Below are 25,396 nucleotides of genomic sequence, written 5' to 3' on the forward strand. Positions count from 1 at the left end.
AACAATAATAATAAACTTACCTCAGTTGTTTTGCATAGTTTTGCTCAATTTCTATCCTTTCTTTTACAAATTTTGCATATTTCTCCAAGAAGTCAATGCCCCACTGTGTATGCTTGTCTAAGTTATCGAACTGATCCTTAAAAACAAAAGGAAACAAGAATACCGAGTGAGTGAAGAATTGCACCAACACCAGAAACAACACATAACCCATGGGCTGTGCTTTGAGGGAATGCTTGCTATTTGAACTGAAGTCATTAAAATTACAAATCAGCCCGATGTGTGTATGTACACTGACTACATACAGGAACAGAAAGCTGTATGCCCAGGTACTGATCAAGCTCTTTCTCTGAAAAGAGCTCTAGATGTCTTCATTTAAATTGTGTACATCCTTTGATCACTTTCACAATGAAAATGCACCTTGTTTTGCCCTAAAAATCCTCTCATTCACAAGTTTTCCACCAAATTAAGACACAACCAGAGATAAGTATTATGTAACTAGCAGGCTGCTGTTCAACTAAAATGATGTACTTTTTTTTTTTAATAGAAAAACACAGGCAGTAGTAATTTTGTTTGATATGAGAAAGTAATTCTACTCATAAGATTGTCCACTGAAACAAAAATAATGTAAATGATAGCTGCATGACTAAGTTGGGCATAGGCAGCATATGAAAACATTTATTAAAGTAAATCTATACACAAAGTGCATCATCAGTTCTAGCAAGAGATTCTAAAGAAAGCAAACCTGTCCTTACCCATTATAAATGTTAGAGGAAAGCAAATGCACAAAGCAAACAAGAGGACCAAAAATAACTCCAAAAAGTAAGTGGCGATTTATTAATAAATGATCTCCAAAACTCATCTTCCACTGTATTCTGTACTGATTAACATTACTGATCAACTGATTTCACAAATGAGTTTCAGAATACACAATCAGGGACAACGGCTTTCCAAATATTTTGCTCAAAAGAACAACGACTCTACTGGTGAAAATTTCTTCTCAGGTACCAATATGAAACTGGACTGGAAAACCTGAGTACATTTGACATGTCACACTTTACAGAAGTATTTAATCACTGCCAAAGTGCCACAAACTTTGCCACAACTCTGTTCCTTTATCTGATTCTATAAACAGCAGGCTCTGAGCAAAGACAATGTTATAGGATTATACCATAGCTCCTGAAGGGAAGAAAGAATTAGTTCCCTCCCAGTATGAGGAACACACATAAAACATACATAAGACAGTGAGAATTAAGTGAAAAAGAAAGCTGCTCTAACGCAGGGCTCAAAACTTAAAACCCACTGCTTACCTTCACTACTCTTTACATATCTTTACATTAGTGAAGCTCCTTCACCATTACTGATGCCTACAGAATTACTCATGAATGCATTAATGATCTGGTAGATAAGCAATGGAAACTGTGATTCAGTGGGCCATTAGTCCATGTTTTGCTGGAAGGGACAAAGGTAGCACCAGTGTATTCTCTTCTAAAACAGCTTCACAAAGCCAGCTTGCTTGCTGTCTTTTGTTGGCCACCAATTATATTATGAATTTACCATAGAACAGAGCATACAATATGATGTCTAAAATTAATACTTTCAAGAAGTACATAGGTCAATCTGAAAGCTATGCCTCCTATTTATTTCCACAGAAACTAAAACAGATACAAAGAACACAACAACACTATTTGATAGAGCATATTCTCAGCCACAAAACACTAGTTTTCAGCGTAGCCACCACCACTAGCTATGCATTTTTGCCAGTGATGAACAAGAACCTGCATACCACACTCCTAAAAATCAGCACCAGCAGAGATGACCCACTGTTTCACAGCTGCTATGACAGCATCACTGCTAGGAAAACATAGCCCATAAAGTCCATCTTTCATCACTCCAAAAAGATGAAGTCAGAAGGTGTCAAATCTGGACTATACAGTGGGTGTGGTAGGAGAGTCCAGCCAAGAATGGCAATGTGTTCCACGGTGTTCAAACTGATATAGGGCCTGGTGTTATCATGTTATAAGAGAAAGGTTGTCTTCTTCTCTGGCCTGACTCTGGAAGTTCAAGCCTTCAGCTTGGTCAGCAAGTGGCCATAGCTGACGTCCATGTTTGAAGAAATCCAGAACGATCACCCCTTCCCTATCCTAAAAGAAACAGCACACATCACTTTACCTGCAGAGGACTGCATCTTGAGCTTGCTCTTCAATGGAGAGTTAACATGCTACCACTCCATGGATTGCCATTTTGACTTTCGCTCATAATCACAGAATCATAGAATGGTTTGGGTTGGAAAGGATCTTTAAGATCATCTAGTTCCACCCTCCTGCTATAGGCAGGGACATCTCCCTTTAGACCAGGTTGCTCAAAGCCCCATCCAGCCCGGCCTTGAAGGCTTCCAGGAAGGGGGCATTCACAATCTTGCTGGGCAGCCTGCCCCAGTGTTTCCCCACCCTCTCAGTAAAGTATTTCTTCCTAATACCTAGTCTAAAATATGTTGAGAGAATACATCTGGCTTCACAATTTTTCCAATTCTCAAACAAGAAACCAGGGAATCAAAGCCTGCAGTCATACAAATCACCTTACACTGCTCAGTAACGACAATGAGATAAATGAGCAAAAAAGAAAGGTAAGATCAATGAATTAGCAGAGAGAAAAAAGCAGGTCTTTTCAGACAGGCTTCTAGATGTGAGTCACAAATTTATTCATGGTCCTTTCAGCTTCCCAAGTAGCATCCAAGCTCTGGGCTCAGCGAAAGGCTTCCTTTTCATCCAGGAACACAAGCAGAAGATATTCCGTACTGCTAAAGAGGAAGTCAAATTATGCACTGCCATACAAACCAACCCAAGCAGTATCTTGAATGAAAAGGAAAAAAAACAAAGCCAACATTGGGCAATAATGTACAGAGGAAAAAGTGAACCAAATGGATGCAAGAGAATATATGCTCAGAACTTTCATAAATAAACACAGTTTTATACATATATAAATGTGTATGTCACTCCATCTTGCTCCTCTGAAGAAATATGGAAGTAGCATTAACTAAAGATCAGCAAAGGAAAATTATGGAATAAAAGAATACATCCTATGAGATCTGGCCAGCTACTACTTTGATAGCAAAGTATTTTTTCAACAATATTACACAGCAAACAAATCACTGCTTGTCCAGTAACACCCCACCACCCTTAACAGTTGAGCAAGTAGTTTTTTTTGTAAAATACAAAATTAAAACTGCAGCTGACTATTATGAAACTAATTATCTTCAGCTAATGGATAGCGGCCAGAAGTACTGCCCACTCAGAAGTCAGACTGCAGTTCAAGTTGCTGCAAACAAATCCAAGACTTCATGAAGATTTGCAGTAGGTCAATAAAGATTATTTCAAAACAAGCATTACCTCCCTAATTTTTACTTCCAGATTATCTACTGGAACAATAGATGAACACTGCTATTACTTCTAGTTATGCGGTTCTTAACTTATCACGCTGTTGCAGATACCAGGGAATGTGACAATAGCAGTGAAGGATCAAGGCAAGAAGTTGAGTTAAATCATATTTGTACCAATACAAAAACATAATTTCCCAGGTTGAACTTGGGAATTGCTCTCCAACTCCTATGGACACCTGTTTTTTTCCCCAAACAAACTTCAAGAGTCATTAAAAAAAATAAGGGGGGCAGGGGAACTCTTTCTCTTTGGAGCAATGAGCACTGAGGGAATGCAACTGCATAAAAGCCTTACCTCTCCTCATCCAAAAGCAATCTCTAGCCAGTCCAGCCACTGTTCTTACAGAAGAAGAGTTTCAAATAAAATATGTTAGCCCAGACTGCAATTTTTAAACAGCTAATGTTCCCAACATCCACTGATGCTGGAAAGGAGCTATACATGCATTAAGAGCTAAAACTGTGGTAGCAAGTTCTGTAAAATAAGTAAATAGCTAAATAAATGAGTTTTACTAAATTATTCCTTTCCAAAAAGCTCATTTACTAGATTGACATCTTAATGGGCATCATCTTCCACTTCCCTGATTTCCATTTTGATGACCTCCAGACAACTCAGTTCTAAGCCCCAAGAACCATTTCAGACACAAAACTGCATCAACTTAAAAGTTTAGACAATCTATCTCAATTAACAATAATTAAATCCACAATCTCTCTAAAATACATTTAGTAAGACATCTTATTCAAGATCCTGACACTTCACATGTATGCCACCATCATTTTATTCTCTTTTGACTCTACCATACATCAGTATTTCCATAACTTAGTATCTAGCACCACAATTTTAGTCTGCAGTGACAAATATGCGACCTTATTTGTAGTTTTGGAACATTGGCACAGGATTAGGCTTTTTTCCCAGTTCTTTGTTCTCCAGGCTGCCTAGCGTGGCCAGCCTTAACTTCCAAGTCAGTCAGCAAGAGCTTAAAAGCTCAATTCCACGTTTAGATCCCTCGATTCTTAACACTTCTACAAGTCTAATGTAAGGGAAATACACACTACACACCACTAAGATTCCATAAGGAGAGTTTCATGGACCAAGATTCAGGTCAAAAAACAAACAGCCTAAAAACTATTTGGTATAAAAAAATTCCCTGTGTAGCTTTAGAAAGAAATGCTTTATTTTATACTGCTTTAGGAAAAGCAACAAATTAATAATCCTCAAAACTGCAAGTCTAAAGTAATCCAACTGAGAAACTGGGGCTGATTATATAACTCAGTCTAATATTGTTTACTGAATTTATACCCATGAGAGTTTCTCAAATGAACCCTCCTTCCTGCATCCACAGTACCTCAGAAGAAAAGAAGTCTCAAATGTAGTCAAGTAGTTAAACATTTTAAGTTAAATTACAAAGCAGCTACTCCACATATTATCACACCCTTCCCTTGAAATAGACGGTGTCTGTATGAAACACTGCAGCTTGCTTTTCTTATTTTTATTTTTAACGAAGATGAAGGCCTTGAATTGAGTTGAAGCTGGCCAACATTTTACATTGATGAGATTGCTCGAGGTCAATTTATTATTTATTTATTATTCTTTAACTTGCATTGGTCGTGCAAAGAACTACTTGACTTGCTATATTAGAAGTTATGGACACCATGACCTATTAATGAGAAGTTACCAGTACAGCTTTGTGTACCTTTCTGCACTTGCCTTCAGCACAAATTAGACTATAAAATTATATTTTAGTTAGAGAGAATGCTACAGTTATCTAGTTTGGACAACACATTTCAAATTTTCTGATCTCTGAAACCTCTTCTGTGCCTTTTTTTTCCCTTTCCCTTTTGTCTCTATCTTTACGCATTCCTGCTTCCTTTTCTCTCAATATAACAACTCTTCTATTTCACTGCCTGAACTAATTATCACTTCTCTTCCTGCCTGTTTCCTTTTATAATTATCTATTCGGTCTTCTCATCTTCTTTTCTTCTCGCAACTTCAATCTGCTTCCTTTCATCAGGCAGACTAGAACTACTTCCAGCTAAACAGTTTATTTTTTTTAAACTTCCTGTTAGTTTTAAACCTAAAAACTAACAAAGAGCTGTTCTATATAGGGAACAAAACATGAAGTGTCTTTCTTTTCTGCTCTTTACAAGTTCTGTACAGTAGCTTCCAAACAGACTAACCTGCAAATTATACTTCATTCCTCTCTGAAAATATTTAAGCATTGAAGTTAAGAGAGTGGAAGAAATGTGTCTGTAAGCAAATTTAAAGACTAAATATTGTTATGTTTTTTCCCCAGTCACTGGGGACTTCACTTGACAGCCATACCTTTTCAAAAATGATGGAGAGTGGCTTCGCAACCACGCCAGCTAGTTCCTTCAGGACTCTGTGATGCATGTCATCTGGCCCCAGAGACTTAGGCAGCAGTTTAAGTCTGTGCTTTTCCCTGCAAAGATCTCCTTAGACCAGAAACAAAATAACCACATTGGGAACTCTCTCCTATCAGGTCTGCCAGGCACGGATGCCTTGTTTGGCAGCTAGCAACTTCACGGGCATGATGGACTCCTGTCTGCCACTTTCTAGGACGGGACAGGCACCTATCAGACAGAAAAGGAGAAGAAATATCTGTGGCTACTTTTGAAATGAGCAGTCAGAACTGGAAGAGAACTATGAATTGACTGTCTCAGCCCACAGGCGGGACACTGAAAAGCAACATTAATAAAAGAGAACAGAGGAACAAGCTGCCAGAGAGAGTTCCTCAATAAACACTGCTACTTGTCCAGCTTGTGAATCACATCTCAAGTTCTTCATTTAATGCACAGGCATCTTCGTATCAAGGGAATGATGTGTTTACTATATCAGCATCTAAACATAAGAGAAGAAAACCTTCATTCTTCCTGAGCTTACCAGTAGGTCCACCTGAAAGCAGGCACCTTCAGAGCGGTTGAATGATACTAGTAGACAGAAGCACAAGTAGATTTTAGTCCTAGGTAAGTCACTTGTAACAGGAACCAGAAAGACTTCTAAGTTTGACTATAAATTAACTAAATGTGATATGATGCATGACAGTAAAAACATATTACTGTTTATAGAATGCTTAGAGATGCTGTTGCTCATTGTAAGAAGGACCTGGAGAAAATCCCACCTTTACAGCAAGACTGGAATAAAACAGAGTATTAAGCATTGTGGCTCTGCATCAATGGAGCAGCAGATTTCTAAACTTCCTACATGACCAACAGCCACACAAGGTCTCAGGTGAAGCAGTGTTGTACAAAACCAGTGTGCTACCACATGATTAATGTTAGCCTGTAAACAACCTGAAAAAAAATAAGCAAATATCTGCCTTGGAAAACTATGCTGCAAGATTTTGTCTTTCCAAAAATTGTGTAAAAAATCGTTTTGTTCCTCAGTTAGAAAAGGCTGTTACGTGGTTCTCACCACAGAGTACAACATGAACATTTAGCATACTCCCAAGAGCCACTGATGAAATTTTAAGTTTTCGATAGTTTAAAACTAACAAATAGCCCTCTAAAAATTATACATACTTCAACAATGTTATTAAAAACACATCCCTAGAAGGCCAAATGAGCAGGTAGTCCCTCATGCTTTCCAGCTCTTGTATATGTGACCTACCAAACTAATCTTGCATTCCAAAGGATCAGTTTTCTAAAGTCTTGTGGAAGCAGCAAGGAGATCTTAGCAGCTGTCAGCTTCGTCAGAGAAGGGTTAACCTAAGATTCTGCTCTGACCAGCGTGGCCCAGCATCTAACAAACAGAAGACCTACTGCTTTTTTCCCCCCACACAGTAAGGAGTGAATTTAGGACAGTGTAGTCAAGAAAAGAAGGAAGTGGTATACATGTTACAAACATAAAGGGTTTTCTGAAAGGAGAAGGTAATTAGCCTGGAAATAAATAGGCAAGGGGAGAAGTACAAAAGAGACAACAGGGTCAAGATATATGTTTTGTAATGAGATTATTATTACAAATACCAAGGTGCCCCACATCATAAATTCAGAAGAAAAGCATCACCAGTTTTGCTGCTCACAGCGTTGCAACGCAGCTGCCTAACACTGCTTTGCAGGACACATCCATTACTTATCGAGTAAGCTCCATCCGTTATGCATACACACACAACACTGCACAAGCTGTGTTTATGCTCATTCAACTGTACTACCATGAAATCCAGTTTACACTACTTAGTGAAAGTTTTACTGAACTGAAAGTTTGACATGGGTAAAGTAACTACTACCTTGCATATAACTTCGAGCCATAGTTCTGAAGTCACTAAAAGCCAAGAATGTAGTGATAACAAGTGATACAAATTTAAAACAAGGAAGTACTCTCTGCCAGCTGGGGTAGGGGGAAAAGAAGGGAAAGAGTATCAACTTCCCTGTAATCCAAGTATCACTTCCTTATATTTACTTGCTGTTCAGCTACTTAGAAAGTTCTGAAAATACAATTTTTAACTGACATAAAAACCAGATAGCGTTTATCAAGTAGGGTGCACAAATCCCACGAAGAAGAGTCAATCTGATGTGCTTTGCATTTGAAGTTGAACATTTAAGACTTACCTCAGTGGAATAAATAGAAATAAATTGTTTGGTTTATGTTTTATCATAACCATAATCACCAATCATAATCATTTATCTTTCTGACAATTAGGATAAACCCAGCACAACAGTATCTGTGCACAAGGCAAGTACTGATATGAGCAGCAGAACTGACTGGACAGTTTCAGCACAGAAGGCAAGGCATATCCCTTTTAACTGTCCTCAGATTTTTAACAAAGGTGCAGCTTATTTGGAATGTTAATCTTGACTCACCAATTCCTTTAAGTGCCTTTCAGGGCACTGCCCACAAACAGTAGTTTGTAGAAGAACTATGAACACATAACATAAAATTTGTAACACAGAAACAAAGCGAACGCATCCCGATATTAACTTTTGGGTCACTTAACACAAGAGATGTGATTAAAATGCTCAGCAAACATACTGAATATTGTACCTTCAGACAAATGTCAATCTTCCAAACTCAGGCACAAGAGAGCCAGACAGCAACTCCTAATTTAGCACAGCAGAAACTGTTTCAACTAATGTCACAATTGCCATCATAGCCACATTGTAACGCAGTGAACACCACTAGAATACAAGGTGTTCAGAAGTCCATTATGAGTACACATCAGCATTAAGAGGAAAGCATACACCTCACCTTTGCTGCTCCTCATATTCAGAAATTACAAGCGTACTAAATCGACTGTCAGTAAATCTCTGCTCTTCTAAATCAGAGTAAGATAGCCCTTACACAGTTCTGACCACTTCTCCAATTTCATTTAACAGTTATTAGCCTTGTTGCTCATGAAAGGCTGCAAACGATAAGAGCATAAATCTCCACAGATGCAGTTCCGAGCAGACCCACATCCCGTTAAACGGCAGCAGACACAGATCAGTACTTCAGAAGATCAGAGATCACGGAGGAGGGGTGAGACAAACAGCTCGCAGAAGCAGGAGGCCAGCCTGCTAACCCACTCACCGTGTGCTGTCTGTCAGCTCCACAGACAAGGAGAATTTTCTCTTCAACACTCTGTCCTAAGGTGAATCTCTCTTTCAGAATCACCTGTGAACGTTCCAGAGTTCAAAAGGAAGAACAGAGAAGGCACACCTTTTTGCCTTCATTAATGTCTTTGAAAACAACAGGAAGTGTTTCTCAAACTTGACTGTAAGACCAGATGCACATACTTAACAGGAGATATACAGGGCAGTAAATTGGAGCCTTCCTATCTTCTTTTAAATATTATTTCAGATAAAGAGGAACCCTGCAAAACAAACAACCCACCACCTATGCATATCCTATTTCACAAGGGAAGCTACTGCACTTATTGCTTCTAAAGCAAAATTCACATAACATTAACATAACCGAATAAAGAATTTAAATTAAAAACAGATGTCACTACTGGCATCTTTAGAGACACGGAATTTTTCAGCTTCCCAATTCAGATAACTGAAGTTACAACGTAAAACGATTCTGTTGCATATCAATTTCACTCCAAGTTTTTAGGATACGAGCCCAGAAAACATACTGCAACATTCTTTCACGCTTCACTGTAAGACACTTCAGGATCACAAACTACATTACACAGAATACATTATTAAGATTACCCACAGAAAACTGAAATATAAATATATTTTATGAGATCAAATAATACAAACGCTATGCCTCTTCTGCGTTAACAAGCTGTTGTTCTTCCTTGCTAAATACCTTAAACTTTGCGGAACACGACCAGTGGCATAACTTAAGTGCAAGCCCATGCATTCTGTAAGAAGACCCACGTTTTTAGAACAGGGAAAAGCTGCAGCACAGCATATTTAGACACTGAAGTTGCAAATACAAAAGTAGAGCACAAACTTTGGGGTACTGAAAAAAAAGTTTTTAAACCATCACAACTGCATTTCTCAGTCTAAGATATACACAAAACTCAGGCTCAAAACATCTTGATTCCATACTGTTTATGTCACTCAGCGTAACAATTACATCAGTAAAACACATTCCACAAAGCTGTGGGAGCTCAATACTGAAAGTAGGCAAATCTACAGCATGATCAGCACAAAGATTTCTGCAGATACAAACGTTTCCTGAAGCAATCGCTTTCAGGACAGAAGGGAGACTTCCAGAGAAACGCTTTTACACTGAAACAGAGGAGACGTGGAGTAGGTGTTAGGGGGAAATCCTTCACTCAGAGGGCAGTGAGGCACCGGCACATCCCAGAGGAGCTGTGGGTGCCCCAGCCCTGCAGGTGCTCAGGTCCAGCCCACCCATGGCGGGCCTTGGAACCAGATGATCTTTAAGGTCCCTTCCAACCCAAATCATTCTATGAAGTAAACACGGAACGATAGGGTCACATCTGGCAATAGTGACACCAGATGGCATTCATTCCTTTTCGAAGAGTCAATTTATTTTTGAGAGACCAAAAAAACAGCAGAAGTAGAAATTAAAAAGCTCTTCAGCAGCAGCCTGACTTCTGCTGTTATTCCCTTCCTACGTCAACTAAGAGAAATACACGGATACTGATACTGAAATACAGTAGATAACTAAAAGGTACAAATAAGCATCAAATCCAGGTACTTGTACCTGTGGCTGAAGCAAGCACCTTGGCCATTTTTTTCTTCCATCACCTCTCTGTTTAAGTTCTACATATAAGATGAGAAGATGATTAAATCCCTCACCTACTTTGGTTTTTAAAGTGCATGCTTTGAAAAAGCAATCTAATTGCAACGTTTTAAGCACTGAAGTTAACTCTATACTTTGTGCAAGGCAGCTTGTTCTGTTATTGACACCCACAAAAGAAAAGCTCCTGTAGTAAATAATTAGTATCTCTCCTGATAACTTTTCAGTATTACCACATCAGAAATAATAGAACAAAATAACAAAACAGTGCTCAACAACATATTTTAGGTATAGCTCATACTTCTAATGCAGATCAACACAGTCACTATGAATTACAGCACTTCTAAACAAAGACTCCTATGAAATGGTAACTCCTTACTGAAGGAGCTGGATTTCAAACAAACAACAACCAAAACACTGAAAATTGATGCTTTGTTATCTGCGGAGGCAAAACATTTTCATTCAACCCACTGATTAAAGCCTGACAGTTTGTAATGAAAAAACACACGTAGTGGAAAAAGAATGCAAATTACTTTTCCCTAATATGTGGTTTATTTTGTAGATCATTACAAATCATTGTATAAAAACCGTGCATATCTTTTCAGAAACAAACAAATAAAAACAGAATAAAACGGAATTAGACATTTCTCATCTGTGTCAGTACCTGAGTTCAGGGCATCTTCAGCATTTAATGGGAAGTTAAAGACAGTCTCCAGGCACCCACTTTTTCCAAAGAGAATGTCTTGGAAAGGAAGTAAGGAAATCACAAGAAAAGAGCTCAAAGACAGCTGCACAGCACTCTGGCACAGGAGCACAACACTGTCACGTACGTTATTTGGAACTATCATCCCCACGAATCTCATCAGAATACTCAATATTTTAAGTATTTGAAAGATTATTTATCAAAATACACTCAACAAGGTTTAAAATATTTTAAAAATAATTTAACTGCTATGGTTCTCAGCTGTCAACACGGCTAGCTCCATTCAGTCTTTTAACAGCATGCTGAGGTACAAAAATTGAATATCTTAACCCTCCTTTTAACTAAGCCTATATGAAGCACCTAGACTCAAAGTTTGTTACTCATGATGACTGCAAACATCTCAAGTCACGGTTTCCAAAATCAACAATAAACTGAACTGTTAACTTTTCTCAGAATATAATGAAGAATTCCAAATATTAGTGTAGGGTAACACCACACCAAATACAATTCAAATAAATTACCTGCAGCTGAAACAGTAAACCGTTTCCAGCCATGTGACTGTAATCTGATGAGACCTACTACCTTCTGCGTCAGTATTAATTAAGGCATTACTGGAAATGTCTTTTCATAACGTTGTACTCCTGTTTTAAGTCAAAAACTTAAACTCATAAACTGCACAATTAAGTACCTTATGAATGTATCTACCATTCTTTCCACTAAAAAACAAACAAACAAACAAAAAAAAACAATGGATACTCCAATGTTCCTCATCTGGAACTGCTGATTTTGAAAGACTGTGAAATATTAACACTGAAAGCCTCTGATAACAATGCTTGAAGATGCATGCAACAGGTGATTTATGCTATAGAATACAGAAAATACACCACAGCTCATGCAAACACCAAAAGAAAACTGCACACATTAGGGAGCACGCTGTACACCAAAACAACACCTTGTTACACGTAACTTTACAGCACCGTTACTTCTTCACAGTTAACTGGTCAGGCCAACTCTTCGCTGTGTTCTGCCTTCCTCATAAAGCAAAAGTTAATGCTAATCAGGAGACAAAACTGGTAACTCTAAAGAGAGAAAGATTATAAATGAAAAGAGCCTAAGAAGATAGCCTGGACAAAGGAAAAAACAGGGCAACTGAAGTGTTAAGTAGTTTTAACAAGCGAAGACAAAAATAAATTGTTTTCAGGAAAAAGAACAGAATTTCACAGTAAAAAAAGTGCAGAATATGGTATGTGCCATTTCTTTGTATACATCTACAGCACTAGCTTATCCTATGGCACAGAATACTGATATACCAAAGATGCAACCTCAAGACAATCCTGAAACCCTTTATCACGTGATGCGAGTACTGAAACTTTTGCTTTCCACGTGCCCTCATCAGGCCTCTATAAGATACAGCTCAAAAACAACTGCACAAGAAAAGATGTAGTTAACTGCATGCTCCACTATTCTGAGATAACTGAAATCAATTGTAACTAACTGAAAGAAATTGGTAAAGTACTCCTAAAAAAATGCATCCTGTCTGAAATTACAGATTTGGAGAGCAAGAAACCATTTTTGCTATATATTTTTAGCTCACGTACCTGACTGGGCAATTCGTGTATTTAAGGAGGAAGAAAACCTGACACCATATGAAAGCTGTTTTGCATTGATTGCTTTAGGACAAACAAAGCCCACAAGTGCTCTGTCTTTACTGTGTATTTCATCATCACAGCTGGCATCAAGCCACAACTTTACAGAATATGCATGAATCACTCCTTCATGTTTAAAACTGAAAAGGAAGTATTCCACAATAGACATAAGGCAAAATTAATGTCTGAAAAGGCACGTTTGTGTCTACTGGCATTACTATCAAGATTGAGAATGCACTGTATTTTGCAAGAGAAGGAAGAAGTGGCATAGTAAAAAAGCTACACTGTTTTCTTATCAGAATGAGTGCTCCTAGTTCTTAAAGCATTACACATGGCATCCAAACAACTGTTACATCAACCTGGAGACACCAGAGCATGATCCTCTTTCCACAGATGAACGAAAGTCAGCAAAAAAAATGAAGCATCTTTTCCAGCGACCTAATGAAGTAAAGCAGCCAAGGAAGCCACAGGCTTCAGGTTTGACTTTGGTCTGATGGTCTGCATGACAGAAGTCTAGAATGCTAAGTACAAAGTACTAGGAAGTTTCCCAAGATGATAAGAAATAATTTCATATGGTTATACCTATGAAGGTTTTACCATACAGAGCCAATTCACTGATTTACTGGACTCCAACCACAATCCACCAGTAGGATACATCTCCTCGCTAAAGCCTCTTACTATGCACAGCTACTCAGATCTCACTTTTTCCATTTCAGGAATGCAAAAGATAAAAGTGAAACTTGGGGAATCCAGCCTGTCTCTCTCAAGTGCTGGGCTGCTGCCCTGGAGAACTGCAGTGTCGTTCTGGGAAACAGAATCAAACTACACAGGACCATTAGCAAAGGAAAAACGTTTTTAAAAAGTCATTTTAGAAAGAAGTTACTTTTGTTACTAGAGATCACCATCAGGAACAAACTCCTTAATAGTGTCTCAAACCCAGGGAGATAAAGTACTTCAGCCTCACCACCTTTACAAAACAAAGAAGCAATCAAACAAAACAAAACAAATAACACCCAGCCCTTAATTCCTTAGTCTCAACCTGAAGACTAAATCAGACCACCACACCTCTGGCTACAGGAATAAATATTTGAGTATCACACTGAAGACTGAGGACACTTGATAAAATTCTTTGGCTAGACTCACATGGTGACACTTCTATTTGAAGTTTCATGGAATTATACACTATACAATTCTCTTGCCTGATTTATGAAGCACAAAAATCCCAGGCAATTGGATTTTCCTGACTAAGCTACTATTTTTCTTTAAGAAACTATTTTTTCCCTCTTTTTCCTTTCAACAGGAATTTCACTCTTCCTCTCCTTCAAATAAATAAGCACCTTCTTGATCATACTGCATGGATCTCAAATGTCACTGTCTACTGTCTAATGATTTCCCCAGACAGTAAAAAAAAAAAAAAAAAATCACAGCTATTAAGATAAACTTTTCATTAAATGAGGTTAATTCTGAATACTTAGAAAGTACAATTTTCATCACACAAATTCCAAGTACAAACTTATATCCACATCCTATTAAATCACAGCTTCCAACAATCAAAGCTCATAAGCCTGAAATGAGATCCCGCAATAATACACAGAAATAATAAAACATCAGCAATTTTTGTCAATTTAAATAATGCAGTGCAACAACCACAACCTACAGGTAGAGCCAGGAAACTCAGATGCAAAGTGGTAGCTCAGAATATATTGCATATTTTACCACAGGAGCCCATTTTGGGGGCTGAGCAAGGGGAAAAATAAAAGACCCTTCTGTAAGATCACCTGGAAGAATCCATTGTTATTGCAACATCACTACAGTATCTTCAGGTTTCATTAGTTTTCCAATCATCCCCTCCCCGAAAAAATACCTGTTCTGAGAAGTTCCTTATATATAACACTTACTTTCAAAAATGGCCAGGTGTTCCACTGATCCTGCAAGACTTTTGTTTATAAAAAGAACAAACAATGGTGCAATTAAGTATACAGGCAAGTATCAGCACTATTAGTACCTAAATAAAAGCAGATCTAAGGGAGGGGAGGGAAATCTTGATTCTTCAGAACTACAGTTTTTCTATCAGTCCTTATTAATGGACCTTTATTGAGCGTTCCATTCACTAATCATGGACTTGAACTCATTTTCAGGGAAAAACTAAGATAAAACACGTTTTGGTAAAATCCAGATAATGTGTACAATCTCTTATCAGCCATTCCATTTTATTGCATTGTACCCTTTATAAAGCAAGGGCTTAACCTTTAACTCTTTAACTTGTGCACCTGCCTTCTATCCTGACATCAGTGTCTACCGCGCTGCACGCATCTAGTCCTGCTCTGTCACTTGGCATGACCAGCAACTGAACCATCTTCTGCTGAAACTCCACAGTAACTGTACTGGGGATGGGGAAGCTCTGTGCTTCTGTGGAGCACCGCACAACTCAAATCCACTGTGTCACTGATGGCTTCAGGCATCAACTAAACAAACAAGATTAAACACACCTCAGATATTGATTAAAAATGTCAAACATCCTAAATATTTCCCTAACGGTGAATGACTTCATATAAGTAGCCAAAAAAAAAAAAAAAATTCAAGACAATTAGATGTCATAACTGGCAGCTAAAACAGGAACAACTTATACATTTATAACAGGAAAAAAATCTTGGACATTAAGTATTAAAATTTCCCATACCTGAATATTCCTCTACCGCAGAGAAATCAAACTGTAGCACAGCAAAGATAATGTCTTTGATTCACACATATCAATTATTTTCCTGCTCGTAGCTACAAAAATACCTTAATGCCACCTACATCAAATAACTACTTGAAAACATCATTAGAAAACTAACAGGTTTTTTAGCTTCTTTGGGGAAAAAAAAAGTTAAAAAAAAAATCAAGCACCTGGGGAAAATAAATGAGCAAGAATATTCCATGCATTTAAACTCCTTCAGTCACTTTGCAAAACCAGAGTTTACAGAGAGAGGTTTTCACATTCACCTGAGTCAGGCACCCACTGTGTATAAGAAAGACACCAGAACTCAAATGCTGAGATAAAGACCTGAGAGACACACTCTCCTTCATCACCCTCACACACATCTGGTTCCATTAAATATTGCAAAAAATGAAGATTGCCTCTTGGCCATCCAATGCAACTGCTGTTACATTTTAGAAGCTCTTCAGCACATAGTTAACGCTCCAAACATGAATCAAGGGAATGCCATTTCATTGCCCGATGCTGAAAAAATATTGTTTATCTAATATGGAACTATAAAAAAAAAGCACGCAGCACTAGGTCTTGTGTAGCAGCCAGTGACAAGTAGCTGCCTCCTGAGCAAATACTTCACAAGAGTAAGCATTGCGTGAATAACTACCATGATCAGATGGTGAACCTTCTTGTTAGTGTACAGCAGGTATTACCCATTCAAGTGACATTTGATCAAATATTGCAAATACATTTCTTTCAAAACAGACACAGCTTTTTTGGACAAAAGCTAGCCAGGTAGCTTAGACGGAATTCTGCTTTACAATGAAGAGTTTTAAATGGTTACTTCATGTAGGCGGTCTGGCAAATAACAAGGAGGAAGTTGCTAGAAATTGCTACTTTTCAGTTTTGCTTATGACATTTAAAAACATTGTATTATTTTGTACTTACACACTAAATAACCTTGAAGTATTATACAAATGAAGATACTGTTGCAATAATAACTTAATGCAGTCAAACTTTATTCCAGTTCTACAACCTAATTAACAGATAGAAAATAAGTTTACCCACCCAAGACTACCACAAGAGGTCTGCATTAAAGTCCAAGAAAAATTCAAGTTTCAAAGGCTTTTCAAGCCCGTAAGATGACGTTTCTCCTCTGAAAGACGTAACACAACACTGTATAATTGTGCAAAGCACAATTCCAGCAAGTAGTTAAAGCAGCTTAATGCCTTTTTTAGTTACAGAGCAGAAGATGAGTTCTGACCAAAGAAAATGTAAAGGAGCAAGTATTTCAAACTTTAGTGCTAAGAGTATTAATAATAAAGCAGAAAAATAATTACACTGGAAATTAAAGCTGTTCTCATCACCTAGCAAGAAATACTATACTGCTACTGCTCTTCTTACAACAGAGCCTGTAGTGGGAAAAGAAAAAGCAACCCAGACTAACAATTCTATTGCAGATAATTCTACGAACAAAGTCTGTGCAAAGGGTCAGCATTTTAATGAAAACCTTCTGGTTTATTGTACTTCTTTTTCCTTCTCCTTCCAACCAGCTGAAACACTGACACGCTTCCGAGGATGAACCTATAAAGCGTTCTGCCAAGAGAGCTCTGAGACTGGGGTACGTAGAGTCACTAGAGGCAGAATGAAACAAGCCGATTGGAATTTCAGCCTTCACTGAACAATTTGTTCACCAACACAAGGAAAAAGCTGATCACATTTGGACTTCGGGGATTCTTTTTCTACCAAAAATATTCAAGCTGCTGGAAAAGTACGCATGTGCTCTACAAACAATGCACACTCAATCTGAAATGTGCTGCAGAACGTTCCCTCCATAAAACCATTACTGCATTACTCAATTACTGGCTTCACTAAGCATGCTAAAAAACTGCTCAGCAAGTTTAAGGCCTTAAGTACTTAACCACAGTATTATTAACAGGGTCTCACCTAGGTTGATGCAGTATATGAATTAATTTACATACACAAACTTGCAACATTTTCCCATGGCACTACATTTTATTTTGGTGTGTCTATAGAGCTGTCACTGGTGCTACAGAAACATTAATACAAACCTTCTGCTTCTGAGTATCTATTGCGAGCTGTTCAGAGCCTACCTCAGACCTACTTGGTCACCCCTCACCAAGAAGAGAAACCTGAACGCACGCTAACAGCCTTGTCTCTATTCACACTTTTTCCCACCTCAAGTTCTGACGGATTCGCGGCTCCAAGCAATCTTGTTGCAGGCACTGTTCTGCCAGGTACAGTCTTTAAAGAAATCTTTTGCTTGGCTGAGATAAAAAAAAAAAAAAAAAAACTGGTAATCCTAAACAACCTCCTGCCTTCCCGCTGAGGAAATCAAACTGCTGGCATTTGGGTTTATGATACAGGCAACTTCCATAACCTGTGCTATGAATAAGGATACTCCATAGGTTTTAAAAAAGAAGACCCAAGTATCTTTGTAAGAACTTCCTTGAAGAGCATTTATATTTCCCAGTACATGTAGAAATGAGGCCATAAATAAAAAATACATGCCACTTTAATAGGTATCAGATGATAAACAGTTTTCAGAACTGAAAAAAAAAAAAAGCTATCCAAACAGATACTCGGGGGCTCAAACACGTACGCTTCCTTAAATTAAAGCATGTTCAACATGAAAGCCAAACTGATAAAGTCTCAAGACAGTGACTCACCCCTTCCTGGAAAAACCAGTAAAAAGGTCAGATGTTTAGGAACCAGACAATTGCTGGAAAAATAAAGACAAATATTATTTCTAACTAAAACTCAATACAATTGTTTTCATTCCAGAGCCTGAGGTACCCACACGCCCAATAACCAGCCGCTCAACCCTTACGTAACTTTCCACTTGGAAATCACAGAGGTCTTCACAAGCATGAGATAAGCTGCACAACCTCCCTGTGAAACAGTCACCTCACAGAGGTGACGCAGCACCTCACCCATGACAGAGGAAACGCACGTCCCTCTCATGCATCTGGACAACGGTTTCCATTCGGTCCTTCAGCCACAGCACACACTCCTTGCACACGCTTACAGACCATGTGAGCAACAACACTGAATTCAATGGGAGAACTGCTTGCACCTTTTGGATTAAAGAAGAAATCTGAGAAAAACAACAAGTTTCCTCTCATAAACATCTACATATTAAACAGAGTATCATCTTAAACACAGAACATGTTGCCATGTTGGAAAACCAGTTTGTGAAACATTAAGATTCAAAACCACAGAAGAATTTCCTCATAGAATATGGCCTGCAATGTAGAATTATTTCCAATGGGTTGGGTTCTTTTTAGCTGCTAAAACAAATTAGCAGTACTAACAATTCAGTGACTACATAACCACACAGAAAGGTTTCTTAGTATCAAATTGTTATTAAAACACAAACTAAAACTTTTAATGAGATTAAAAACCAGTTTTCCTACGAGAAACTATCAGAACAGAAATATGCAACATAACAGTTATTTTTGACGTCAATTTTTTCATACTTACATTCTGTTGATGTCTTCCATTTAATTTGTGACATTGTAACTTGGTGACATTTAAGATTAGACAGCATAGCCATATAACTTAACCTCTTCTACACAAATAGATGATCGAAAAAGTGGCAAACAACGTATGAAATGGGCATTGAAAGCATAAGAAAAAAAATAAAAACAAAAGCTTTGAAAATCTACTGCTGCGACAGACATAATTTACTATTTTAGTAAATAGCAGGCACGGAAGGGATGATGTTTAAGGGACCATTAGAAAGAGCACATCATCAAATACACTTTGATCTTTCTTTGGTCAAATGTAACTAATTTCTAAAACAGTACCCTATGATGCCGGTCGTTCCTTCATTACAAAAGATGATGTGCTTCTGGCCCCAGGGAGCTCACAACAACAGCATCATTAAATCTTCAGTAGCTGTTTTCTTAACTTATAAAATCTAAGGGCACAAAAGCCCTCAGCAAAACTTCTGCTTTAAATATTTATCAAGAGGTGAGAAACAGATGGCTAGACTGGTTTTACAGACTGGAAACGCTCTGACATGGCATTCCACCTCTTCTCCTGCCAACTGCTATCAAGGGCTTCACAGAGGCTCCAAATACAGAATGTGCATCCAAAGCTGAAAAACATCCCTTCTGATTTATTTTTCATTTGTCAGGAGGCAGCACTAACCTCTTTAATTAATTTCCAGGGAACTTACTTCAATAACAAACGTGCCAATCACACACTGAGTTTCGCTTGCTTCCACTCATTAAGCCAAGAATTTCATTACCAGCCACCCTCCAGTCTCAGAGCACAGAGAGCCTTCCATGCCAAAACAAATGCAATGGACGTTCAGCTGAACTGAGCCAAAACCCAAGATGACAATAACCACATACGTTTTGTTAAATCTATGTTAATATTACTTGCACATTTCATGCCCATCGCAAGAACTCCAGATGTACAGAAACACACACACAGAGGAGAGGCTTGTAATGCAGAGATTCTTCAACAAATCACAACTCACCATTTCTATTCCGAAAGCTTCAATCTGCCAAAAACAATTTTAGTTCCATTTATCTATTCCTGCCTTTGATATGCAGTGCTCTGACAGAAATCAGTCCGGGACACCACCCCAGCCTGCCCAGGACTTCAACACGTGCACCCTCTGCATGCCCACAAGGCAATCACAAGCATAATATGCTGGGGGAGAAAAAAAAGCTTATTTAAAAGCTAAAACACTGAAAGGTGTATCTAAATGAACAGCAGCAAGTCTTTTTTTTTTTTTTTTACTACCAACAAAGTACAGATGTGATGCTTTGCTATTATGAACTCACTTTCATCAGATGATTATTGCTTTACAATTATCACCTATGAAAAAATGAAGTACTGCACACAGAAAACCTTAAGAGCACAGGAGTCCAGCCACAGAAAATCTACTTTCAGCTGCATGACAGACACCAAGAGCCAAGACCTCCTCGTTCTCAATGCTGTCTCCTACCGCCAACAGAAGACTGCCACACAAAGCAGCCCACTGAAGTACCTTGGATTTAATGTGAACATATCATAAAGCATACAATGCAGAGTGACCGCAAAGATAAACGAGCCAAAAAGAAAAAAACTCCCTGTGAAACAATACCTTCAAAACTCATCAAAATTTGTTGTGTCAAAAAAAGGTGTAAAAAGGGAACATCTTCCACACAGTGTAGAAAAAAATGAAAAACAAAGTGACAGAATTCCAACAACAGAATGGCTTAAGCAAATCAACGTTCATTTTATTATTATTGGTTCACATGATTTTACCCAGCACTACCAAACGAATACATTCATACCTGGAAGCAGTAACACAAGAGGGAAGATGCTGTTCTGCTAAGACATACTGAGAGCTCCAATGCTTCAGCCTACACAGAACACAGTGGTGTCAGCCGCTGCACACCTGTGTCAGAGAGCAGTGGTGTACTTATAAAAATAGCTGCTTTGGAGGCAGAAAGCCCAATAATCTATCACATGAAATACCTATGGAATTTAAGAGCTAGGAAATACTGGCAAACCAAAGCACATCTATCCATCGCCATGTCCCTAACATAACCACAGAGGACAGTTCAAATAAAAGTAGCACATGCCGCATTTTAACCTCAAAGAGCCATTTTAACCAAGTACCACATAAGTACTGGACATAAGTTGCTTTTCCTAATCCCCTAGATCCTCTCCTGGATACCAGTTTCTCCCTGAATATTCACATACACTTCTTACTTTTTATAAAGTCGCACAGAGACTCCACTAATAAAGAAATCAAAAACATATCAGAACATCAAATCAGCATCAAATACTAACAATCTGCACAGAGATATAGAAGAGCCTGATGCAAAATCATCAACGTGTAAGTGAAGCCCACGGTGCTTATTTGCCTATATACCTGTTTGCAAACGTTTGTGCAACAGTTAGAAAAGCTGCCATCTAGATCATTAACCTGACCAACTGCATCGTGTAAGCATGGGTGCCGGCACTACGAGGGGAGCTGCAGGCTGCACGGTGACCTGCAGTGCCAGAGGTGCGAGCAGCCCGCTGCCAAGTGCTGTGCTGGGGGCAGCAGCGGGGGCGGGGGAAGGGAAGGCTGTAGTAATACAAGCACTTCCTTTGCAGCTCTGTCTTCAAAGCTCAAAAACACTGACTTTCCTTGTGTTTTTAGACTAAACAGAATCTAATTTTTAATAAGAACATTTTTTTTTTAATCTGGAGAAAAAAAAAAACAAAACTATTTGCCTAATTGCCAAAAGAATTCTTTTATATTCCTTGCAATCAGTACAAGAAACAGGGACCATTTTTCTAGCCAAGAAAATAATTTTACAGTTCTAAGATATAATTTTTCAAACAGCATAATAAAATTGAAATAAAAGAGACCCATTTAAAAGGTGCACATAAATGTAAAACCTATGCTGTCAGCACACCCTTACAAACAGCCCACCCGGCACGCAGTTCCTTAAGGTGGGGATGGAGACACCTCCCGGCACCAAGAAAAAGGGGTATTACATTTTACTTGAACAAAAGCAGTAGTATAATATTCCTAGGTAAAATGCGAGCATTCTTTCTTCAAACCAACACATTCAAATTAGCAACTTTGGGAAAAAAAAACAATCCTAGATAAAATTCTAGTAGTTTCCTGACACTAAAATAAATGTCTGCTATTAAAACAGAGCCTGAAGTTGAAATACACCTTTTTGCATGTGCTTCTTAAACATTGTCTCGTGAAACTAGCTACAAGATCGCTAACGTTTTGCTTCCTGTCACTCTCGGCTGAACAAAGAAATGAAAGAGGCGGCCAAAAGGACTGGGCCAGCAACACACAGGCAAACACTCCATGTTCTCCCCAGCACCAACCTGTGAGCCCCTGCCCGAGGCAGGCACAGGCACAAACAACAGACACACCTGCGCTGCCCATGAGAAGCCTTTTTACTCCCTAGAGTTAATGACCACAAGCCGTGCATTTCAGCTTAGTTACAGCTCTGCCGTCCGTATTTCACTAGCGCTTTACCCGAGTTCCCACCTCACCCACAAATCCCAGCCAGATGCAAAGCGTGCGCAGGAGCCCCGCACAGCGCGGCCGGTGGAACCCCGGGCGCTGAGCACATCTCTGCTCCTCCGCGACGCTGCAGCCGGGCGCAGCTTCACAGCCAACGACGACGCTAGGTCCGAACCAGGAGATCCCGAACGGAACTCAAGCTGCAATGCTTCGAGCGCTGTAAAACTGCCCCGGCTGCGCGCATATGCGCTTCTCGGTCTTCGAGAGCAGACACCCTTTAACCCAGGGCAGCACACTCCGCGGTACGCCTTTAATCCTATCCTTTCAGCTCTCACCGCCAGCCCCAGACGGAACCCGAAGGCGACACCGGACCCGCGGCGCCGCCCCGCAGCCCCCCGGCCAGGCCGTCCCGGGAGCCAATGCAGCGCAGGCACAGCGAGCGCAGCATCGCCGTGCCTCGAGCAAATGGCAATTCAAGGAAAAAAAAAAAAAAAAAAAAAAAGGCAACACAATACGGCGTTAACCGACGTTCTGGGCCGCGCTCAGAGACAAAGCTCCACACGAGCTGCTTCCAATTAAGGGGGCCGCCCGCAGCGATTTACTCTCCGGAGCCGCTCGGTGCTTTCCGGGCACGGCGCGGCCGCCTCCCTCAGCGCGGGCGGGGGCGCGGCCCCACCTGAGGCGGCCGTTTCGGTCCCCGGGCGGCCGCCGAGCGGCGCGTGCCCCCGGCCCCTCTCCGAGCGCCATGGCCGCGCGGGCGGCGCGCGCACCAGAGCCGGACGAGGCGCAGCCCCGCGCCCCCCGCCCCGCCTCGGCGCCCCCTCCCCGCCCGCCCCACCTCCCGCCGGCCCCCCCCCGCCCCCCTTCGCTACCCCTTCCCGGCGCCCCCCAGCCGCCCTGCCCGCCTCGGCCCTGCCCCGCCCGCTCTCGACGCCGAACAAAGCGCCTCGCGGCCGCTCCGCGCCCCCGGGGAAACCGCCGCGGCAGACGAGGGGAGGCGGCGGATCCCAGACACAATGAGACGAGCCGGGACTCACCCACAGCTCCGTGCCCCAGCTCATGGCGGCTCCGCGGGCGGCGGCCGGGATCGAGGTCGGGCGGCGGCGACCGGAGAGAGTCCCGCCGGGCGGCGGCGGTGCCCCGGATCAGCGGGGAGAGGCGAGAAGCGGCGGAGCGCGGACGGCGTCGCGGCGAGCTGCGGCCCCGCCTGGCTCAGGGAGGAGAGCCGCGGAGGAGACTGGGAGAGGGGCGGGCCCGGCCGAGGCGGCGGGGGACGGCGCGGGACGGGGCGAGGCGCCGCTCCCCAGGGCGGCCCGGCGGCCGGCGCGGCGCCCGGCTCCTCCCGACCTCCGCCCGCCCGCGGCGCCCGGCGGTCCCCGGAGCGCCCCTCGGCGGCGGGGAGAGGGGTCGGGGCCCGAGGACGGCTTCCCGCCGCCGGGAAGGGGCGCGAGGGCGGTGGCCGCCCGTCAGCGCGGGGAGAGCGGCGGGTGGAGGGAGGGGGCGCCTCGCGGGCAGCGCGAGCCCCGGCCTTTGTGCGCGCGGCGGCCTCGCGCCGCCCCCTGCACGGCGCTGAGTCACGGCGCGGGGCGGCGCCGCACACCTGCGGCTCGTTGCGCCCGCATCGATCGCGCGGTGAATGATAAACCCGCGCGGTGCGCCGCTGTCCCCGTGAGGGCAGCCCCGCGCTTCCCATCCGCCACGGAGAGGGTCAATGATTCACACGGTTGCACGACGGCACCTGGAAAAGGAGGGGTGATAAATCCTCCTCGGATAAATTTTTACCACCAAGATGGCTGTTGGAAGGAAGGCGAGGACCGATTGATAGCCGCCACAACTGCTCGCACAGGAAAGCAGTTTCTCCTCTTCCAGGGTGTTCTGAGGCGGTGCCCACATCACCCCACACCCGGGCACGCCCGTGGCACACATAAGGTAACCCAAACCGCCTGCAAGTTGTGCTCACCTGAAAACACTGCGCTGGCTGCACTGAGGGCTCCGGCCCTGCAGCACTGCAGGACAGAACTGCTCGGTACGTCCATGGTGGTGCACAGTGCTCAGGAAGAACAAATCGCTTCTAAGCACTGCGTGCCTGGGCCAGTGCCGTGCTGTGCTCCCTGATCACACGCACCTGTATGGGAGCGTTAAGGAAAATGGCACAGGCATTACTACAGCAGCCTTTGTGCCACACAGAATTGTAGGGCCACAGAATGGGGAGAGCTGAGCACGTGCAGCCCTGCAGGGAAATGGAGAGCCAGTGGGGGCCTCCATGGCTGCTGGGGAGGCACATTTTTCTCCATCTCATTGGGACCACTTTAATACATCAAATGAAGGCAGTGTGGGCCCTGTGCTGCACAGGATAAAGGCTTTCATAATGACCCAACGCAGGGTTTTTTGGTTTTTTTTTTTCATACTACAAGATTCCAGAAATTCAAATGCAAAGCCTATTTGTTAAAAGCGTGTTTCAGAGGCTGTGTATTTGCATTGAAAAACAACACTTCACAGCTGGTCCCTGATTTTTGCTTGCTTTCAAGCTGCAGTTCCTCCAGACCAAGAGATACATGTATACACAGGTATGCATTCACATTCACTTCAGCTAGGAGCCAGCATCCCAGGTGCAGCCCTGCCCAGTGATACTTGCCCATACTGCTCCCCTCTCTGGCTGTGAGGGATGCAGAGCACCCGCTGCATCTCTGCAGGATGCTGGCAGAAACGCTGTTGTCAGTCATCAGGGATTTGGACACCGTTTCCATTATCACAAAGTGAAACTGG

At 41.4% G+C, this 25,396-nt stretch overlaps 1 protein-coding gene across 6 annotated transcripts in view; it reads right to left on the bottom strand.

Moving 5' to 3' along the window:
- Positions 1 to 23,844, bottom strand: part of FNBP1L (formin binding protein 1 like) — a 53,287-nt gene extending 29,443 nt beyond the window's left edge. For 2 of the 6 annotated variants that reach the window (XM_040705055.2, XM_015290720.4), the window contains exons 1-2: positions 23,668 to 23,844; positions 21 to 136 (exon numbers count right to left, since the gene is read on the bottom strand). In XM_040705055.2, the coding sequence (XP_040560989.1) occupies positions 21 to 136; positions 23,668 to 23,691 (140 nt within the window). In that variant the 5' untranslated portion in view covers positions 23,692 to 23,844. Of the gene's footprint in view, positions 1 to 20; positions 137 to 20,137; positions 20,223 to 23,158; positions 23,393 to 23,667 lie in introns of those variants that run through there. The other 4 variants (XM_040705054.2, XM_040705053.2, XM_040705057.1 and 1 more) reach the window with 3 other exon arrangements.
- Positions 23,845 to 25,396: the final 1,552 nt, after the last annotated feature.

The sequence above is a fragment of the Gallus gallus genome, chromosome 8, assembly GCF_016699485.2.
Source record: "Gallus gallus isolate bGalGal1 chromosome 8, bGalGal1.mat.broiler.GRCg7b, whole genome shotgun sequence".
Lineage (NCBI taxonomy): Eukaryota > Metazoa > Chordata > Aves > Galliformes > Phasianidae > Gallus > Gallus gallus.